This window comes from Watersipora subatra, chromosome 11 (assembly GCF_963576615.1).
Source record: "Watersipora subatra chromosome 11, tzWatSuba1.1, whole genome shotgun sequence".
Taxonomy (NCBI): domain Eukaryota; kingdom Metazoa; phylum Bryozoa; class Gymnolaemata; order Cheilostomatida; family Watersiporidae; genus Watersipora; species Watersipora subatra.
In genome coordinates, this window is record NC_088718.1 from 15,476,709 (window position 1) to 15,500,740 (window position 24,032).

The window sequence follows — 24,032 nt, forward strand, 5'->3', positions numbered from 1 at the left end:
AAATCTGAACTTGTAAGAGGTGACAGGGCTAGTTCTGGTTTGTTGCAACACTTGCATGATGCCAACTATATGCGCTAGAGAATAAACAATAAAACCAATGCATGTAAATGCAATGCACTTTGGTTTTATGTAGAGCAAATGTCATCTTGCCTTACATATAATTTTTTGGAACAACCTAATCCAAAGCTGATTATGTTATTAGAACAGAGAGCCATAAGTACAGACAATACACTGACCAGGATTACAGGAACTCCAAGAGGTATGCTACACCCCTCATACGATCCAGCAAGTTATATGATCCAAGGAAGGTGAGACACATCATGCATGTATTATAAAGCTGTCTTATAAAACCATCAAATGACATTAAAAGCATAAAAGATAGCTTAAAAAGTAAAACAATAAAAATAATAAAAATTAGATATTTAAACTAAATCTAGCGTAAGTTACAGATTATTTCTACTAGTGAACCTACTTATTGCTGAACCTGCACTTTCATTCCTGTACATCTACTATAAAGTATAAATCACCTCACTTTACTAAACATTCTGTTAATTTAGTTTTTACGTACAACTCAAGTTTTTACATTGTTTTTTATAATGCATTTATTTTAGTGCTTTATGTAATTGCTTGTATCTATATTGTTTTTAGGGCCTGGAACAAATTTAAAAAATTTGATATTTTTATAATTCAAGGATATTTACTTCAACATCTTTCGATTTTGACACAAGGAACAAGAAATGAAATAGATTAACTGTCAAAATTTACCAGTAAGTGCTGGTCATAACACAGATATATGTTATTCTTAGATTGTAACGAGAGGGCTTCTATCCTTGCCACAGCCAAATGAAGTATATAATATCAACATACCCACCACTGCTAATAGATAGCAACATCAGATTACCACCACTTGGAAGCGCTAGGTCTGTACGAATAGCGCTTTCAGATTAAATGAATGTCATTTCAATCTCAGAAGTTTAATGGTAAAAGCAACTTGAGCAGAAGTTACCGGAACAATTAAATGCTAGAGGACTTTGTATGAACATTTGTTTCAGAACAGTTTTACTTCCTAAAATTAGCCACAAACAACAACCAAACATCAACTATCATATCAAACAAATGCTGATATATATTTTATTGTCTTGCATGTAATCCTCATTACATATCTGTTTTGCACAGTTTTCAGCATGCACCAACCATAGACAACAACATTGCATTTTGGTTTCACACAAATATAATGTTTATCGGAGTATTAACAAAAAATCTCAACGTTGGCACAAAATAGAAAAATAGCTGTGAGCAAAAGGAAATATAGTGATATAAACTAGGTCAGATACAGGTCAAGGTCAGCTTCAAAAACAATAACCTGTGACTCTACCAACACAATGTATAATTTCTTACGGGAATGGAGAATGAACGGCCCATGCGCTGCCGCTAGACTAACTCAAACAATAAAACTATTCTAAACTGGCAGCACCGCTAAGAGGTAGTGAGTCGTACATTGTGATGCCTTTTTCTTTCACCAGGGGCGCCGCAGGCTCTGCAGATAAACTCCATGCATTGTATCTGTAATCAAAGAGTTAAAACTTTCCTTGGACAAAACCACAAATAAAATTATGCATACCGTGAACATATTTACTATAATAAGAGCTGTATTCGTCCATACATCGCCATGGTTAGAGGGTAGAAAAAAGAATGCATTGCAAGGGAGTCGAACCCGCGACATTAGGCAACACTACTAGTCACACTGCCTGCGGCAATCATCCACCGGCCAGTATTTTAGAATTATCGGGCATATAGTTATTCTTTGTAGTTTATTGGCACTCATGACGATCTCTCACAGCACTCGAGACTGCCAGAAAGCTCATGATTAAAAATGATAAGGAGCCATTATAAAGAACTGATTATAATGATCAATAATATAAAGAACTGGGTGAATAAAATAATAATAAAACAATTACCCAATAAATTTGAGTACTTACCAGGTAAGTTAGTAACTTACCTGGTAAGCTAGTAACTTAAGCTAGATAATAGGAGCCGTTTGTGAAGCCAGCTTAATAATAATTATGCTATGTTAAATAATCAATAATCCTATCACGTTAGCATTTGCTAAGCATAGTGTGCTAGTATTTTGGCAAGCGGTTCAAGCAATTTCACTGGAATGCGTTTAGCTTACTAAATACATACTTAAAGCTACAGTAAGTTTTAGTATGTATTTTACTAAATTAAACTTCAACTTTGTCATGGGTTAAAATTTTATCACTCATCTGTTTTTGAATCTATTTTTACTATAACTTATAACGAATAACGTTGAACTGAGATAGCGAGCAACATATATCTCTTTCAGGCGTCCTGGGAGAGATTTCGCCGATTAGCATATCAACATTTTCATAGTAATCAGCAAACCAACTGCCAAATTTTAATTTTGAGAAAATCTTTTTTGATTTTCTATGGCGGAAAACAAATTCGGAAAAAAATCTTATAACAGGGGTATCATAACCCACGGGCGCACTGCGCTGTGATAAGTAATAATTTAGCATGAGCAATCGCGAAAAGATTACACAGTATATGGTAAGAGCTATGGGAATAGTAAAAATGGCTTATCCTTGTGGTTATGTGCGCACATCTGCAGACATGCAATTATGGTGAGTTCAAATCCAGTACGAAGCAGTTTTCATTCCTAAATTTTAATCGCACAGCTGGACAGACAGACAGACAACAGGCAACAAACTGAGATTTAGATATGTAGACGACCGAACACCCGGCGTTGCCCAGATTATAAAAAGGTCTTTTGACAGAAAATTTGTTTCTATACAACATTTACCATTCTAACCTTTGAGCTTCATATCATGAGAAAGGTGTTTTGTGCAGTTCAAATAAATTTAAGAACAACATAAAACAATAGTAAAAGTGTTTTTGAATGTGAAATAATTAGCAAGTAATGGCTAGATAGTCTGTTTTGCTGCAATGATTACAATGAAAAATAATTTGACATATACAATTATTGCGAACGGAGAAAACAAAATAAAAATGATGAGTATGTTGAACTAATAATAATAATAGTGATTACATAAAAGTGTGTATAAAACAGATACTGTTGTGATCAAAGCTATTCATTCCTTTGAATACAATTATCTGGGATCTCTTGATATTGCTGGAAACGTAAAAATCTGCTTTTGTCGGTTACTTTGCCTAAGAGCATGTAGATGCAATTCCAACTCGAGATGATACAGCAGTCCACACGCAAAAGTTTAAAATTTAATAGTTCTTAGCGATTGCCACAAGGAAGACCCGAAAATTGGAGCAGGACATTTAAAATCGAAAGCTCGCATTTAAAAAGCACAAATTAAAAAAATATGTAATGAATTTTGAAACGGCTGTTAAAAATTTTAAACACACCATAAAGTAGCTAAAAATGTATATATATATATACATATATATATATAAAGTTTCATTTTTGCCGATTTCAAAGTAACTGAAATTTTAGACAATTTTGAGTACTTTGCTATTTTAACTGATGTCCAACGCAGTGTAAGTAAAGAAAATGACGATGATATTTTTTCTAACGGTTTTTATGAGATTATTACAATAACTAATTATAAGTTTGGATGACTACAGAACAATGACTACGTAGTACAGAATTTCTAAAAATCTAGATAAATATCACAACTTTGTGATATTGTTAGCTATGACGTTTTGAAATGTAAACAAAATTGTGCATTGGTTTTATATTATTACTATATTAATAATATTGGTCATTCTAATAATATTAGTGCATTTTACTTCTAATATTGCATTTCTCCTATTGCAGGGGGAGAGATATAAATATATAATATTTTCCTTTCATTATTGCTGTTTGTTGTATATAATAACACCCACACCCAGTACATTACAGCTACCATTGCAGTTATCTTATTGCACAGCAGTGCCATTTGACTGCTAATATTGCATTTCTCAACCAACAGTAGCCTTTCTTTTTTCCAATATCACTTTGGTCGTGGGCTGTATGACAGTGGAATTTCTAGTTATATATATATTTGTATATATATATTTGTATATATATATATAAATATTATATATACATAAATATATAAATATATATTCATATATATATATTTATATATATACTTATATATATAAATATATATATATACATATACTATATATACTGTATATATATATATAGTATTTCATCATTTGAGTAACCACATTGTATAATGAGACTACGCCAGACTATTTACTGATGTAAACCCAACGGGTTTGTAATAGTGTGCATAGTGTGCACAATGTGCAGTGTGCATAGTGTGCACAATGATATCACAAACGGTGACCTATACATTGTGGAATTAACTCCAACATATTGCGATATACAGTGAACCCTCGCCATGCGATTTTAATTTGCTCCAGTGCTGGCATCGTAAAAATTTTTGTATAGATGGGTGTAGAAACCAATAATAAATATCTAATGCAAACACCATTCGGTGAAAATCATCAAATCTTTATTTACATACTGTTCATATTAAAAATTAGGAACAAAATAATGTGTTAACCTTAGCAACTATAGTTACCTACCATAATTTTAGTGTATTTACTTGTAATTTAATGTGGTTAGTCGTTATGATCTGCAATAAAATGTAACATTACTATGCATTATGTGCAGTATTTACTATAGGGAGTTCTTACCTTCGAGACAGACGTGTAACATAAACGTTGAATTTAACTTAAATGAATTTAGCTTACTAAACACATACTTAAAGGTTGACTTGCAACAAAATTCACATTACAGTTATTTGGTATCATAAGATTCACCATGTTTTACTCTGTTGTGTTGTAAGTGCAAAATATATGGGAATGTGATTACAAGCTCTTAAAAGCTAAAAAACGAACAGTTAATCGCAGCCACACGAGACCGCCGTAGTTTGGATTCCCTTTCCAAAACGGCTCAAATGGTACGTAGTTGTTACATGATGGTTTCCGTTTACACTTTCATGCAACCTCATTCGTCGAAATATTTTCACAAATATGCTTCACGCATTCAATAAAACCATGTCTATTGTTCTTACGTGTCTGTTTTATCGTCATTGTAATGCTGTCACTTTTAGCACTGATATCTTATAGCTTACCGTAAAAAATCATTAAACTTTTTAACCCTAGCTCGAGGGAGTACATACCATTGTCTGACAATCATGACGAGCCTATTGGTTACCTGCGATAATCGAAAAGTGCTGCAAAAATTATTTGCGAGGTATTGGGTCACGTGATCAGATTACGACTTGACGATTGAATAATGCCGAAACAAAACTGTAAAGTAGCGAGCATCTATATTTAATACGGGGACTTCGGTAAAACCCGAAGTGTTTGTCATAAACTAGTGCTACGATATGTTTTATAGTGAGCTTTTTATTGGCCTTTCAATACACGTGAGAACATCAAGACGATAACCAAACTGTAATGACTACGTCAGATAAATAAACAGATTCCAATCTACGGCGGCTTTTCATTTTTGAGCTTTTAAGGGCTTGTAATCACATTTCCACGTATTTTGCACTTACAACACAACAGAGTAAGACATGGTGAATCTTTTGATACCAAATAACTGTAATGTGAATTTTGTTGCAAGTCAACCTTTAAAGCTAAGTTTAAGTACGTATTTTACTATACTTCAACTTTGTCATTGGCTAAAATTTTATCCTGTTTCCGGTTTTGCTTTCACTATAACTAATTACGAAAAACGCTGAACTGGGATAAATAGAGAGTCAGCATCAACTGAGATAGAGAGCCAGCATCAAATTTATTTTATGCTCAGAGGAAATTTGGGAAGAATTTCGGTTAATAGCATAACAACATCTTTGGTATTTCTAGGTATTCAGCCCACCGACTGCCAAATTTCATTTTATCCCTGGCGAAAAATGTTGTATGGCGAAGGTGAAAAACATCACGTTTCAAATCGTAAAACGAAAAAATCCTACAACATGACCATCGTAAACCGAGGGAGCACTGGAGTGTGTAGTGCTATAGCCTTTAGGACCAATGAATAAGACAATATATGCCCGATTAGATGTGTGGTAAGACAATTACTACATTTACCCTGAGATAGCTGCTGTGACATAATTGTTTGGTCATTAATAAAGCTTTGTTCGAGTTCACCATCGACATCGGAGTCATCTTCCTCTTCATCTGAGCACTGAGCCTCCCTTTCTATAAGCTATATACAAGAGCAGAGGTTATTATGAACACATGCCAACCATGATGCAAGGACTAAAAGCAATTCTTTTATATTATGTGAGGAAGGCAGACCCTGGTAAATAACAAAGTACATAGAAGACAAGGAAAAAAGAGTTTGATGTACGCTATAACAACAACAACATATAACAACAACGCTATGTAGCAACCAGGAGTTTTAATCAACAAACAAATTGTGATTTCCTTTAACAATTGCATCTGACAACCGACTGTCTTGCGGTTACCACAAAGTTGAGAAGTTGTCTATTCTTCAAGTGATATTTTGTGAGAGCGCACAACTCTAGGTTACATTAAAATGTTTGCCTATATGTGCGCTGTATATTGTTCATCGTATTATCTTGTTACTACATGGTTGTTTTAGAGCAGAAATGCGATTGTCAACTTTGTGTTCTGAGGTCAGGGCTCAAGAAGTGTACCAGTCTGTATCTGTTCAACGGGTCAGTGTCACTGACACAGTCGTAAATAGCAATAACATTTTTAGGTTATCAGTAACTCACAGGGTTCAAGCTGAACAATTAAAACCACTAGCATATATTAATTTATTTTATATATATAATATATATAGTGAAACTTGGATAACTCAAACTTCATGGGACTGACTGAAAGGGTTCGAGTTATCAGAGTGTTCAAGTTATCAGAGCACTGTCACAAATGCATGTATTTCTCAGTAGATACATGTACACATACAAACTATAAATAAATCAAAAGCATAGATTGCTTGTTGCAAGTTAAAGGGCCTCTCATGTAAAGTTTTGAAAAAATTAATCAGAAAGTATAGATACTTCTCTATCTCTTGAAATTTGTTTGTTTTAGGTGATGTGACTGCCAGGATGTTCTCAGGTTAAAATTGGCAAAACTTGATCGCAATTGAAACGCTCAGAAGAAAGACATCATTTTCTCCTGAGCGTTTTAACCAAAATCAATTTTGCCGATTTTACTTTAAATTTATCTGATGGTTAGCTTCCTTTTCTTTGCTTTCGAACGGGCAAGGTAAAGTGTATGTTTGGTGAAATTTGATTTTTTGCAAACCTTTGGAAAAGTTGTTAACGAAAATACTTAGCCGATGATGGTAATAATGACGCCGAAGAACTAGTTAAAGTTGATATTTATCTCTGTGGCTTGGAATAAAGTAATATTCTAAAGTGATAACAACCGTCTCGGTAGCCACGGGCAATAAACTGTTCAAATTAATGATATTACGGTAGAGTTATCTTAAGCAATTTATCATTTGGTGGGAACGAACCAAACAAATCCGTTCAAGTTAACCTATCCGAGGGCTGAGCTATCCAAGGGCGAATTATCCGAGTTTTCACTGGATATGTATAAATGCGATTTTATATATAATTCTATAAAATATTAAATTTATAAATGTTATATGCATATACTAATTATATAAAAATTATGAACTTAAATTATATATATAATTTAAAGTTATAAATACATGTATATAAATGTGATTAGCGTAATAGTGAATAATAAGTCACGTTATAAAAAGGACTGTTACTCTGTTTAGCTGCCAAAACTATCTATGGCGGATGTTAATGCAGTAACTTACAGTAACTGCAGTTAGTTAAACTAGTATTTTCAAAATGTTCTATCAGGAATCACTCAATTTATACACTTCTGCCTGATGTCCTCAAACAGTTCCCTTTACTTAAAGAAGTCCCATCGCTTAACAAAAATTACTGTATAAAATTAAAACAAGTCTGAAGGACAAACTAGCGCAAGTACCTGATCTCTTCTCACCCATAAACATACAAATAAGTGTTCCAAATCATGAACCACGAAAAAGTTACCAGACTTTGAATACTGCACTGATGTAACTTACCCCTCCACTTTGGATACTGCACTGATGTAACTTACCCCTCCACTTTGGATACTGCACAGATGTAACTTACTCCTCCACTTTGGATACTGCACTGATGTAACTTACCCTTCTACTTTGAATACTGCACTGATGTAACTTACCCCTCCACTATGGATACTGCACTGAGGTAACTTACCCCTCCACTTTGGATACTGCACTGATGTAACTTACCCCTCCACTTAGCCTCTGCTCGTACTCCTAAAAACACAAACTCTTAGCTGAAATGAAAAAGAAGACATACAGTCAAACATCAACAAATATATTAATGCAGGGTATAGCAATGTATAGGTTAAGACGTAGAGGTGGTGGTAGAGATATCAATGTAGGGTATGATTTTGAGAGTTGTCAGTCCGAACAGAACACATTTTGAATCCTTTGATAAGACAAATCTCGTGACATAGTCTGACTCTAAGACATCTACAGTGCTTTGCGAAGTAAACCGGACTTCTTTGTTGGAAAAATAAAATCTGCATTAACAAAATTGTTACTCCTTGTGAATTTAGTGAATAGCCATAAATTATACATTTAACTAGAAATTTCCGTCATACAGCCCACGACCAAAGTGATAATGGAAAAAAGAAAGGGTACTGCCGGTTGAGAAATGCAATATTAGCAGTCAAATGGCACTGCAGTGCAATAGGAGAACTGCAATGGTAGCTGTAATGTACTGGGTGTTATTATGTACAACAAACAGCAATAATGAAAGGAAAAGGTACGTTTATATCTCTCTCCTGCAACAGGAGAAATGCAATAGTAGAAGTAAAATGGCAAGCTGCTGTGTAATATACACAGGGGGGGGGGGCTTTATATCATTGGTCATAGCAACCAATATCAAGAAGTTGTGATATTTATCTAGATTTCTGTATTTATATCTAAAAACTTATGCTGAATTTAGAAATCTAAACAAATTTTAGCTGGTTGTCATAAAAATAGATGTATATCTATAAGAAAATGTAGGCCTATTACTTAATTTTGCAGATATTAAAAACGGCTTGGCAGTACCGCAATATTGAGCACAGCCGTAGTACCATCAACAAAATCTTTAGAAAATAATAACACTAACATATTCCACACCATCGGTCACTATATACTTCGATCTTGTAAATTCGAATGATAACTCGAATTCTTATTCTAAATCTTATAAAATCGAATAATTATTCTTACAATTAAATATTGTAACAATTTTATAAGAATCGTTAGAAAAATATCATTGTCATTTCTTTTATTTTCACTGTTTTGGAACATCAATTGGAATACCAAAGTACTCATTATAAGTGTTCAAAATGTCAGAGTCCGGTAGAATCGGCAAAAAAGAAATGATTACTTTTCAGTACTTCTACATTTATTACAGAAACCATTGGCAATTTAACCATGCCATAGACTGATGAAATGTGCATGTTTTTCTCGTTAAATGCGCATGACTTAATAGTTCTACTCTCTGTCGAACGGCCTTATCGGCGTTTCGTTGGCCGGTCTTAATTTTGATTTAAACCGTTTGTCATGTTTTTATTGCGATTTTAGGCCAAATTAATCTGTCTATTTATGTATAATCCAATCAGATGCTTTAGTTTTAGGATATTGCGTCAACTTTTCAAAGACTTGGTAACATATTCAAATATGTTTATGTGTTTTGTATCATTATTATACTTAAATGACTCTACACAAAAATGGTTAAATTTTTTGATGGGATTTCGGTACAAGGGTTTGGTAGCGGCCGTTGACGGATAATTTTTCGAGAGTTGTGTGCGCATATGCGTTTACCATAAAGCTCCCAAACAATCGCTTCGCTCGTGTTTGGTCGTGAGATTAACCCTCATTTTGTCCCGATTTCAAATACATTATTATACATTACCCGTTTCAAATAAGAATTTCAGTTTTCCAGCGAACGAGTTGAGTTTATTTCGCACAACACTGTTGAGTACAAACTGAAGATATTTATCAGTGTAAAGTGTAGTGAGCATATTACTCATAGGAGATATTGAGGCGTATCTAAGAGAATATACTAGGCATATTTTATTATGCATACCAGAATGATAAAAGTAATATATTTATTGTATCATATTAACAGGAGGTTAAGGGTGTATTCTATGAACACAATTACCTCATCGCTGCTGCAAATGATATCCTCTCCTATCAGCTCCTCCTCTATTGATATCGGAATGCCGATTCTCCGTCTTTCCCTTGTTGAACTGGTCCGACTTGATTCCCGAGAATTACAACCTTTGCTTAAGTCTGCTACTCTCTGACTGAGTTTCATTTGGGTTGTGCGATTTTGCTTTGACCTTGACCTTAATCCAGGTCGTCGAAACTGATAGAATTTGAGATCTAACTCAATGTTTGTCTTCGCCGCAACAACAGCTGATGTTTTTGGGAGTTTAAACATGGTTGCCGGTTGGTCAGGTTTGGTTAAATCCGAGTCCGGCTCATCAAGGCTGTCAATGACATCATGAATACCACACGACGCATCTCTATCGACCGGACGCCACTGTTCATCTATGATCTCCAAATCGGAGTCAAACAGAGAGTCACTTGTATCGCTGTCCGAGTCTATTCTAGCCAACCGCTTATTTCTGATTGGTTTAACTGGGGAGTCCTCACTAAAACTATCTTCAGTGTCCAAGACTCGCTGAGATGATACTACAATGGAACGCAAACAAAATGTACAGCAAAATATTGTAACATGGTAGAACGACTTTTAAAAGTATATTTCTTCACTTTTTTATATTTTAGATTCTTTCGAAAATGTGAAATAATCAACTTAGCAGAAAACTCCCATTCTAAATTCCGAACCGTTCCGATATCAAAAGAAGAAAAATAGTGTGTTTACATTCATAATACATACCAAAATAAAATCAATACTAAAATAAATTTAAGCCTAAAATGTTGTTTTACAAGACAATGGCAATTTAAAATGTTACACAATGTATAAATAAAATTAGCTCAATTTTTGTATTATTATTTTGATGTTTATTTTTAATTTTTTGTTAATTTCGAATACAAAACTGCTTAAAAGCCTGACAGTCATTTGTTGAAACTAAAGCTTTATTGGCACAATAAATTCAACCTCAATCCATGTCCTCAACTGACTATTCAGCCATGTCCTCAACTGATTATTCAGCCATGTCCTCAACTGATTATTCAGCCATGTCCTCAACTGATTATTCAGCCATGTCCTCAACTGACTATTCAGCCTCAAGCCATGTCCTCAACTGATTATTCAGCCTCAATCCATGTCCTCAACTGACTATTCAGCCATGTCCTCAACTGACTATTCAGCCATGTCCTCAACTGACTATTCAGCCATGTCCTCAACTGACTATTCAGCCATGTCCTCAACTGATTATTTACTAACCCAGACAAAGAAAACAAACAGGAACGAACATTTCACGCTTTTTCTTACTCATTGGTCATGTACATGTATCCGCTAATTTTCACCAGTACGTCCAACAGTACGTCCAACAGTACGTCCAACAGTACGTCCAACAAGGTTCAAAACCACTGCTCTAAAATCTGAGATGAACAACTAACCACATAGTGCCATAATTACTATGGCTGTCATCTCAATCAGTAAAATAACCCCTTCTTTACAAAATCAGAAAAACCATTTATGCTCGACTTGGCCTTGACCTAAGCAAGTGATATCAATGCTAACAATTTATTAATCAGCTAATGAAATGAAGAATTTTAATAGAAATATATATTAAATCTGTTTAAAAATATATCCGCATAGCCAAGTTAGTCTACGAGAGCTGCACTGCTTTACTAGCCAATCAAGTGAGAGTGTAAAAGAGGTCAATGCTTTACTAGCCAATCAAGTGAGAGTGCAAAAAAGGTCAATGCTTTACTAGCCAATCAAGTGAGAGGGCAAGAGAGGTCAATGCTTTACTAGCCAATCAAGTGAGAGGGCAAGAGAAGTCAATGCTTTACTAGTTAATCCAGTGAGGGCAAGAAAGGTCAAAATAGAACAAGATAAAAGTGTCACAGACTTCTAAGGCACAGACTTCTAATGGTGCGTTTACACTGGCCAACACCGACTCCGATTAGGTGCCAATAACCCGACTCAGACAAGTACCTCAGACATTTCACGTATGGGTGCCGACACCGACTCCCCCTTTACATTGCAACGATCGAACTATTTTTGTGGGTACCAACAGCCAATCATAGCGCTTCGCCCTTCTGACCTTCACCCGACCACGCGGAGATGAGCACACATAAAAATCAACGCGCTTGATGTGGAAAATTATACACTAGTACTACACTACTACTACTGCTCCTACTACTACCGCTATAAGCAACTACTGAATGCCGAATGGAATCTTCCAATGATGATATTTTGTTGATGGCAGGATTGGCTGCGGCAGCTCTGACAGTCTGTATTATATGTAATTATATGTTTGTATATATTTTATATGTCTGTAAATATATTATTATATGTGTTGTCCTTTTTATTATAGCCTTTTTACTCGTTATGCTATCAATTGTCGTCGTTTATGTTGTCATATCAATAGTAGTAGTCGTACAACTGGCTATTCACTTTTAATTAATTTAAATAAAAGTTCACTATCAGAAAGAGCACGAGGGAAAGTTTAATGACAGCCTCCTAGCCTCTCATTAAACCTAGCCCTTTCGTTTCATAAACTTAGCACTGTCATTAAAGCGTAGGCTCATTTAATCAGAGGCTCCTAGCTTCTGATTGGCTGATGAGCGTCCGATTTGTCGGTGCAACCGGGCACTGCTGAGTTTCACTGACACCGACTTTCAGATCGGTGCCGACACCGATCTTTCTGTTCACACCTACCGACACCGACTCATCAAATTTGTCTGTGCACGACAAAATCGGCCAGTGTAAACGCACCATAAGGCAGTACTGCTACAACCCCAAAATGATTTGCTGTTATCATTGGTAAATATTGGCACATATGACCTGGGCTTGAGAGTGCCACACAAACAACTTGGCATTGTCTCAAAATAAATATTCACTTTAGCTTGATTCTTACACAGTAGTGATTGGAGTTACTTAAAACACTCAGTTTCTATCGATTACAGATGGTTCCAGAGCTAATCCTACATCCACTTGGAGTTTATCTTCAATCAATACAGTTAGAAAAATAATAGTTTATTAGTATATTTTTACGTCAATTAAAGGTTTCAAGACCTTTTATGGTCTGTATCCTCATTTTTAACATAACAGTTACAGGTTTTCAGCCCATTTCAACTTTCACGTGATATGAACAAATTGTATACGACCTCTAACAATTATTTTGAAAATGTCATTTCTAACTGCTTTAGCAGTCTCCCACCTAATATCCCTTCTCTTAGCAGAGAAAGGCATTTTAACCGTTATATGTCAAGCCATTTATTTGATTCTACCTGCTGCCCTACTACTAGATACTGTTAGCAGCTACATGCTGTCCTACTACCAGCTACTGTTAGCAACTAACTGTTGCCCTACTACCAGCTACTGTTAGCAGCTACCTGTTGCCCTGCTACCAGCTACTGTTAGCAGCTACCTGTTGCCCTACTACCGGCTACTGTTAGCAGCTAACTGTTGTTCTACTACTGGCTACTGCTAGCAGCTACCTGTTGCCCTACTACCAGCTACTGTTAGCAGCTACCTGTTGCCCTGCTACCAGCTACTGCTAGCAGCTAACTGTTGCCCTACTACCAGCTACTGTTAGCAGCTAACTGTTGCCCTGCTAGCAGCTACCTGTTGCCCTACTACCAGCTACTGCTAGCAGCTACCTGTTGCCCTACTACCAGCTACTGTTAGCAGCTAACTGTTGCCCTGCTACCAGCTACCTGTTGCCCTACTACCAGCTACTGTTAGCAGCTACCTGTTGCCCTACTACCAGCTACTGTTAGCAGCTACCTGTTGCCCTACTACCAGCTACGGTTAGCAGCTAACTGTTGCCATACTACCAGCTACGGTTAGCAGCTAACTGTTGCCATACTACCAGCTACTGTTAGCAGCTAACTGTTGCCCTACTACCAGCTACTGCTAGCAGCTAACTGTTGCCCTACTACCAGCTACTGTTAGCAGCTACCTGTTGTTCTACTACCAGCTACGGTTAGCAGCTAACTGTTGCCATACTACCAGCTACGGTTAGCAGCTAACTGTTGCCATACTACCAGCTACGGTTAGCAGCTAACTGTTGTTCTACTACCAGCTACGGTTAGCAGCTACATGCTGCCCTAGTCCCTACTACCAGCTACTGTTAGCAACTAACTGTTGCCCTACTACCAGCTACTGTTAGCAGCTACCTGTTGCCCTGCTACCAGCTACTGTTAGCAGCTACCTGTTGCCCTACTACCGGCTACTGCTAGCAGCTAACTGTTGCCCTTTTTTGTTTATGATTCTTGTATGGCATAATTTGAAAAAATTTCTGTTTGATGATAAACTATTGCCAATAAGTAACATATAAAAACCGGAAGGATACATATCCAATTTTTTATCACTGCTTTTTATTTATTGTTATTGTTTTGTTGTAAAATTTACTGAGTTCAGCCTACTAATACAAGTAAGACAACTCCTACTAATACATAGAAACTCTAAAAGGAAACATCTCAAACACAAGCAATCCAGAGCATTAGATACAAATATATTTAGCGGTTGTCTCTCAGGCAACAAGCTGAGAATCTCTAGTGAATACTAATGTACCAACCATTTGACTGTGAAGGGATCTCTGGCTCCTCAGACAAACTCTGTAATAAATAACATAAAAAGATTGGAACTGAAAAGTCAAACAACACAAGAGAATACAAAGTACAAGTCGGAGTAGGCGGTAGAGACAGCTATCAGTGCGTGTTACAATTATTTATTGACTTCACACATCTTTACATACCCAATTATATAATGAGCCATTCTTTAATAACTACCTTCTAATTTCCGATATTTGTTAAGTTAGATATTGTATATAATAGCCAGTCATAGAGTGATCATCTTTTAATTATTATTAAAAAGCTAACTTAATTCAAATGTATTTAAAAATTAAATACTTTTACGAATTAAAACTTATTTACTAATTAAAACACGTTTAAAAATAAAAACTTATTCAATAATTACCATGCATTTGCAATCTAAAATTTATTTACAAATACTTTTTAACAAAAAGCCTGTGTTCCACCATTGCACAATTAATCCATATAATATAACAAAAACAAGACATAATAAAATTGTATCATCTTTCAGCTAGATACTAACATGTACTTAATAATCAAACATACTGAATATGTCTGTACTACCACAACTACCATAGAACTTTAAAAAAATCACCAACCTGCTCCCGACAATAAAAAAAAATGAAACAAATGTAAGCATAAGTGGCCTAATTCAACCAGATCTTTACTTAGAAATATTTTGGTCTCATTTGGATCGTGAGAGCCTCAATAAAAATTGAGGGTTATCTTCATACAAGTCACTATTGGACAATAAGACAGCAACCCTTAAAGTGTGTAATAATATGACAGCAGGTAGATATGACATAATTTCATACGAACAAGAAAAGTTGTGACATTGAGACTTCTTCAAGACCCCAATATGATAGTTACTATTGATACATAGAAAATAGCCTGATGAATAAATAACGTTAGGGAACGTTAGGGAACGCGTCAAATAGCAGATCCATGCCCATCAATTAGGCAAATCCTATGTGGCTTTAGCCACTATTAAATTTTAAACGAGTCATGCGCATACAGCTAGCTATTCATAGATATATTCATAGTACATAGAGCTATGCTTACTACAAAGGTTATGCATTGGAAATTAATACACCGTAGCGCAGTATATTTTCCATCGTAATAACTTTGTACAGTAGACAAATGTAAATAAGCCATGGCGAGAAAATTTACGTTATAGGGATTTTATGTTATGCGAACAGCAAAATACATGTACATGTACATTGCCTAATCCCTTCAAAGATCATCCCAAACTCACCCCTTGGGCAATTCAAATAGGAGAAACTAAACCTGACTTTTCAATTTACTGCCCACACTAACTGCAGTAATACTGGTTTGTATCGACAACTTTTTTCTTTTTTCTTATCACTCTCACTTGGTGCAGGGTCAATGATTATGGTAATTTTATAACAGGGAAACGCACACCTTCAATGTCAATTTAAATCAACATTCTTCTCATTTTTTATAGACAGCAAAGTCTACGCCGCAAAAAAAAATTTAAAACATTATTTAGGCCTAAAATAAAAAAATATATTTACCATACAATATTTTCAAGGCTAACCGTGCGGCTCTCGCTATAGAATTTGAGCACTTGTACCGACTCATCGCTTTACATTATATCGAATTTTTCATGTAATAAAAAGCAAAAAACTTTACATCAATTATTTATGTTAAGTGGAATTTACATAAAAGGAGGTTTACGGTATAGGAGCATCTACTGTATTTCCTTCAGCTAATCTGGTATGTCGATGGGGATTACAAATACAAGAGGTTTGATAGTGAAGCTTTTTTATTCTTGTGATAGTCAGTGGTTTTTGTCGATTCAAAGTAAGTCATAAGATAACCAATTGAACCATAAGATTGAACTATTGAATTTGTAACTTACTGAAAATGATATCTTAGCTATCTCATCTGCAGAGTCTTCCTCTTCCAACAGAGCGCGTAAGGCTCCTCTCCACACGATGTCAAAATTCCCATATTCAACACTCTTTTCCTTAAGGCTCATGCTTCTACACAAAACATGGCTGCAAAATGTTTTGTCGCATTACAAATTACAATTAAAAATTTCTGTTACATAAATTGTTTTTACATCATAACAGAATTAAATACTTGTAAACTCCCTATTATAAATTACATTATATTATAATGAATTGTTATAATTAGTGTTATAAATAATATTATTAATATTAATTATAACATAATGGCAAGAAATGAAAATATTCCTGCTCAGATACTAGAAAGGTGTGGAAAGTTAGGTCGGACACCTGCTAAACAAAGTCAACAAAAATGGCAACCAAGTCCTGATATCATCTTATTTCAATCTACAAAATATTGCACCTCATATATATTATGAGGCTTTTGTGATGTTCAGCATTGTATAACTTAATGCCAATATGCTTGAACAAGGCAATGTTATATATCAGATCATTAATACATTTACCGTAAAACCTCTAATTGAATGTCACCTCTATTTGAACGCCACCTTCAAATGACCGCCACCTTCAAATGACCGCCACCCTGAGAGAAGGGTTGAAAAATAGACCGTCGCCTCCATTCGACCGCCACTTTGACACTTATGATCTTTACAAACCCATAACATCAATGGATCAGTAGAAAATTGTCCACAAAATCGTATTAATAATAGATCATTTATATCAATAAACAATTAATTATCTCGTCCAATTACAAAGCTTTTCATTATATTAATTAAAACTTTAAAAGCAACAACATAGCAATAATCAATAACGATCACAGGCTAGTAGTAGTTAACTGTTAAACGCGGTTCTAATACTTTGAAGAAAATGCGCATAAACACCGGTTCAAAAGTTTTGGACCAAAGGTTACATTTACTCAGCTGCACATTTACTCAACTTTTACACGCTGCATCAGTGCTAAATTATCGTATGTTATTTAATAGCATCCTTGCAATTATTTTAACACAGCTTACAATGGATCGATGCTCATAACTCCACTTCTTTTGCACATATAAAGCTAGTTTTGGCTGCAAACTGTAGCAAACATATCAAAAGTGCAATGTGCTTTTATTTAACAATGTTAAATATAGATGTAAAATAAAAATATGTCTTCAAATTTAGAAAATAAAAATTGAAAATGCCATCAAAGTGCAAAGAAGGACACAGGCTATAATATCATCGCAGGCCAAATGCAAGCAATAGATATCAACTGGTAAAGATATTTCTCAGTTTCTCGATGCACATTTATTAAGAGATCTTTGACAAGTTAGAGGTATGTTAGCAGATTTATTGCATCCAAAAAGTTTAATATCGCCACTGAAAAAAGAGATCAAAATATAGGTGACATTTACTTAGCCAGTAATAGGGCTAAATTTATCTTCCAAAAGTTCTGACGAGCCATTTGAAAAATAGACAGCCATTTGCGCGCCACCTCCAATCGACCGTCACTATAGAAGAAAGGTTGAAAAATAGAGCGCCATGGCGTTCAATTAGAGGTTTTACGATAGATCCATTTCTAGTGTTCTAGAATGCCTGACTCGCAAACAATATGTTGGGGTTCATCTCCCAAAAAAGCCACTGGTCGTGACAGGAATGACATCCAACCTTAAATTGCTTTCTGCAACTGGACATGTCTCCAGTCGTCTAAGTTACTTTGTCATTGGGCTCAGATAAGTCCAGCCAAAATCATAGAGCCATTGGTTGTTCAACAATGCTTTTAAAACACAGACTCCGCTTGTAATAAGCTAAGCAGACATCCCACTCAATTGTTGAGGGATTTATTACAAAAATTGAGAATCTTTAACGCCTCAAGGTATATTTTATTATTTTTAATTGCTGCAAACAAATATTTCATAAAACATCATAAAGCAGACATCATAATTGATCTTCAAAAGATTGCTCACACACCACTACTTGTATTTTAAAACATTTCAAAACATTTTTAATATGTTAAAAATGCATTTTAAAATAGTCTTGCTATTGGGTAGACCATCACTGTACAGGTGAGAATCATATCAAGGTATAAAATAGCCTCCATGGTTTCCCAATTTTTGATTGTCCAATTTTTGATTCCCAATTATTGAAACCTCCATCCCCTGAGATTTAAAACTTCCGAACATCTTTAAACTGTTACATAAAGTAAAAAGTTGCAAATCGACAAATATAGCTTTGTCCTTTATCGTTCACAATATGTCCTGAAGCATTCCTTGTAAAAGATAATGAGCAAATTGGAGTGCGTTCTGGTGTGTTTCAGATAACGAAATCAGAGATAACTACATCAAAGATAGGGTTATATCACATTTTTGATTATCTCAAACTTATTATATCTTATTATATCACATCTTGGATCACATGTCATCTCATGCCACATGCTATTTCATACCAACATAAACAAGTTGTGTAAATTCATCTAGTATCAGCAGCAGTTCCAATTTCTGAAACAGTCCTTCATACATGCATAGTGATCAATGGTGCTAATAAACAGCTAATCATATAGATGCAATGTATTAATCAAACTGTTATAGATTTACAGCTTGGGATAATAAAAATAAAAACTAGTATTTTAGTTAAACATTCAGATCTTAGACTATGAGCATTTAAAACCGTCAAAAATAGCACAAATGTGAAAAAAGATGCCATAAATATAGAGGCACTTCAAAATTGCTAAGCTACGCCAAATCATGTCTAAAACATGATTTTTTAAATGGTTTGAAAAACATGATGTTTTAAATGTTCACCAAAAACTTCTAGCGTTCTTGCAAGGCAGATATAATGTGGTCTCCTGTCTCAAATCAATAAAATCTGTTGGTTTAAACAAAAAACTTATCATTTATTTTTACATTTTCATATAAGCTGTTAAGGTATATTGAAAATAAGGCTTCTCCATTGGCATTGCGCCCTTTCAAAATTCAGAATCAATATAAAACATGTTCTAGACTAAATGTAAATAGTTAAAGGTATAAAATATAATTATATATACATATTCTGTATCTAGATATTCTATATCCTCTAGCAGAAAAGTAACTCTAAGATACATAAATAAAAAACAAACAAAATATACTTTGGCGTTTGATACAAATGTATATATATACATAATATATATATGATATGCAAATGATACATATTTTGATTGATTTAATTCGAAAGTCATATTACAAAACTAAATTAAGCGACATACCACTACATGAGTATGATGCACAAAATTACAACAGCTTTTGTAAATGTGTATACTTTGCAATTGGGCCATCTAATCTGATACGCGATGAAAGTGTTACTGAAACATACATTTCAGGTTGGTATCCACTTTTGAACAATTTGTATGTTAATTGTTTTTTACATTGAATAGGCCCACATTTATAGCCTACACTATACAAATATGGCAGTGCAATAATGATTCCAAGATAGGTTTTTTTACTAAGACCGCAATATGTGCGTTGAAAAAGTATGGGAACACAATTCCAACTTGTAACAATTTTTAAGTTTTATTTGTAATTTTCTGTTATTTCATTTTTTCTAAGGTAAGCATATACCTAAGATCTCTGTTTTCTTATAGTTCTAGGCCAGAAGGATTGGTGGAATAGACAAGTTTTATTAAAAGAAGTCTATGTGCCACGTTTTTGGCTTATGATTTTTATTAATATCTGTAACAAATAATGGATCAAGTAGTTCAGGACAACGTGAGATATAGTTTGTGTCTGGCAATCTTTCTCCTTTCTGATAGTGATTGAAAACCTGTCTTCTCTCATTTTCGTTAAACACAAGGCCTGATTTTAAACTTTTCTAGTGTTTTAACAAGGTTTTTCATGTCGATCCCATGATTGACAAGCAAATTCAATACAAGATCTAACACTTGAGAAAAATGCTACTTTCCTTGTTTGCATATTAGCATCTTTTAAAACTCTGCAAAGCATAGCAAACTGTCTGGTGGTAAAACCAATAGCATTGTTATATCTGAAATCAGCCATGTACAGATAGACCTGAAGATGATAACATGCTAGATCACTAGGCAGTTTACATACCCTAGGACACTTATATTTCGCTAGTATTTAGTTTTGCGAGTAGCATACAGAGTAAAATTTCACTGCAACTTAATTTCGCAGCTCTGATGAGTGCGAGCATATGGTGATGTGAAAATAAATGCAGTGGAACAAACATAACTAGATTCCTCAGGTTCAGTTCACCGCAGGCCTGTATTCACTGGTTGCAAGTTGGGGCGGCTAATGTTAGGCGACTAGTTATGAACACCTGGGGGTGTTGAGGGGGGCGGTGTAAGCCCCCAACAGGTTTTTCTTATGTAGGGCCTCAGTCGGGCCTCTCGTGTGAAGTTTTAAAAATTTTTATTGGAAAGTATCAACATTTTGCTATTTTTTGAGATTTGTTTTGTTTTAGGTGATGTGACTGACGAGATGTTTTTAAATTAAAATAGGCAAAACTTGACCACAATTAAAATGCTCAGAAAAAAGACATCTTTTTCTTTTGAGCGTTTTAACAAAGATCAATTTTGCCGATTTTATTTCAATTTCATACGGAAGTTTCCACGCTTTCGATGGGACATGGCCAAGCGGATGTTTGGTAAAACTTGATATTTTGCAAACCTTTATAAAGGTCGTTAGCAAGAATATTTTGCCACTGATGATGATAATAATGACGCCTGAAGCCTGGTTCCCATATACGTCACAAATCATCGGCGACGGCACCGCAGGCTATTAGCGATGAAATGGGAACGTATGCGCCGGGTACCGCTGAGGACCGCCAGTAGTTGCCGGCGGCATCACAATAGTTTAGCGCTGTTCAAATTTCGCAAATGGCCGCAGGCAAAACCTTCCCGAAATGCACTGTACGGGTAGAGGTCACCATTATAGAAATTATCATTCGCTCGCCATTATCATGGCGAGCGAACGTTTTATTTGATTGCGCAATTATGTTTACGATATTATTAACGATGTGGCATTATGTGAACAGATCCCGCCAAGCTTAGCGTCGCAGGCGTTTTGCTGCGCATGTTACCGCCGGAGTCTCGCAATCGATATGGGAACCAGGCTTTAGAACTACTAAAAGTTGATGTTTGTCTCTATGGCTATAATAAAGTGATATTCTACAGCGATAAAAACCGTCTCCATAGCCATTAGGCAAATAACTTCTCGAATAAATGATGTTGAGGTCGTGTTATCTGAAGCAATTTATTATTGCGTGGGAACGGACCAAACAAATCCGTTAGAGTCAACCGTGTGTTTGAGATGAAATGTCACATTTTATCCGAGGGCGAGTTATCCGAGTTTGACTGTACTTAGCCGCGGAAAGTTCCTAAAAAGTTGGGACGGCTCAGCCGACCAGCTGTCCCAGAGAATACAGGCCTGGTTCACCAATAAGAAAAAAATTTCAATTTGGGACTAGTTTGTAAGTGTGAACCGCAGGTAGAATGGCGTGAGTGAGGTCGATAATGCAATTTGATCGCTTGCTGCCATCTGTTTCTTGGACTATTAATGAACAAAGCTATTTAATTTCGCATTTTTGCTCGTTATGATAGTTCCGTTTCGCACATGAAGTTTTCGCGAGAAGACGACTCCGTGAAAACGCGAAAGTTAGATGAGGCGAATACATAAGTGTCCTAGGGTAACTAACTTCCAGACTTACGACATATACAAATCCCATCATTGGGATTAGTACCATTACATGACAACCAACCTATTCCACTGCCAAAACACTAGGAACATTACACAGAAAGATTCTAGTTAATCACCAAAAGCTAGTAATTAAAACTCAGATTAAACTCCCTATAACAGCGCCGCACCCTCAGCCAGCCACAACACCCAGACGATAAAAACCTGCGTCATGCGGTGTATGAAGATCCATATCGGGTATCAGTCTACACAAGACCAGGTATTAAAACTGAAGATTAAAAAGTAATGAAACCACCCCTGACGGAACTACAACAGGACGTAGCCAGAAACCCCAAAATTACAAAACTCAAAAATTGAATAGTTAAAACATATAGTTCCACTTTTGGGAACTAAGGCTAACTCTTAACCAGTATAAAATGATGCATATATACTCAAATGCTTCACTATTTCAATACAGCTTCATCATGGCAGGCAGACGTGCCAGCAGATCAAGTGGAAGAGTCAACTTTCGGAGAACAAAAGGGTGTGACTATCTTCTAAGTCTTTAAAAATTACTTTTATAAGTTTAGTCCAGGGTGAAACATATTATATATTTTTCTTGTTCCTAAATAAACATGAGGTATTAGGAAACCCTTTTCGCATACCTTAGGAATTCCCTTTCTCAGAGCATAGTCTTAGATTCTCACATCTATGAAGGTTTCTAATAGGGTTTTGATTACGTTAATCAACAAAACATTGGTTAAACAGTTTTTTATCAGGACTGGTCCTATTTGAGAAGTCAGTACTGGCGATTAGCAGTGCATCTGCCTTCGAGAACAAACTTGAGCTACTCCCTGACAGTTGTAAGATTAATTGGTAGGATAATCCAATACTATCATTAATCAACACAACAGTATTAATATGAGAGTCGGATTTTATAGCCTCTTCCAAAATAATTCAAGGTATTGTATTGTAGGTGTTGTAATATTGTACAATTCAAGGTGCTGTAACATTGTATTTCGTATGTTATGGCTTTAATCAGTTATATTAAATTAGAAAACTTTCCACTGAAACTGCACAGCGAGTGCGTAGAAAGTCATGAGAACATGATTAAACGAAAAAGAGCAACGGTTTTGAAAAATCTCTCAAAATTGTATAAATTGATAGTTGTTAATGGAGTTATTCAGATGGGTATCAAATATCCTGTCTTGAATCACGCAAAGTTACGGATGAAAAAAGAATCAAAAACTTTTTTTTTTCTTATACTCGGCGCGTAGGTGTTCTGCTTCTGACGAGTTGCAGCTTCTTCTGATTATACTTAAAAGAAGGTCCAATGTCTTCACTTAGGCATTTAGAAAACAAAGTTTGAAACTGCCTACTCATCTACTCCCAACTACCTACTTTTCTTAGTTCAGTAAAACTGATAATTTCTTTGATCTTGAAAATGAATGTTATACGGTTGTGACAAATGTTTCATAAAACAGCAATTACCTCTGCTAATCGACTAGGTATACAAAATTAATCGGATGAGTTTGAACACTCCGCGACAGGAAATCTCGGTATCCTCATGCTCAAGTTTGATCAATTTGAGAGGACGCATCACAAAACAATTTGAAGCTTCGCTGATCACAACTATATCCTTGACTTTTAACAATACGCCTATTTTCAAATGTTAAC

At 35.3% G+C, this 24,032-nt stretch overlaps 1 protein-coding gene across 1 annotated transcript; it reads right to left on the reverse strand.

The window, feature by feature from the left end:
- Positions 1-1,117: 1,117 nt before the first annotated feature.
- On the reverse strand, positions 1,118-23,925 carry LOC137408585 (uncharacterized). Its single transcript, XM_068095168.1, has 7 exons — positions 23,847-23,925; positions 16,668-16,806; positions 14,770-14,809; positions 10,209-10,744; positions 8,279-8,305; positions 6,085-6,202; positions 1,118-1,563 (listed from the first exon to the last, which is right to left on the reverse strand). Exons 2-7 carry the CDS (start codon positions 16,785-16,787, stop codon positions 1,517-1,519), a joined length of 888 nt encoding a protein of 295 aa, XP_067951269.1. The 5' UTR covers positions 16,788-16,806; positions 23,847-23,925; the 3' UTR covers positions 1,118-1,516.
- Between the last annotated feature and the right edge of the window lie 107 nt (positions 23,926-24,032).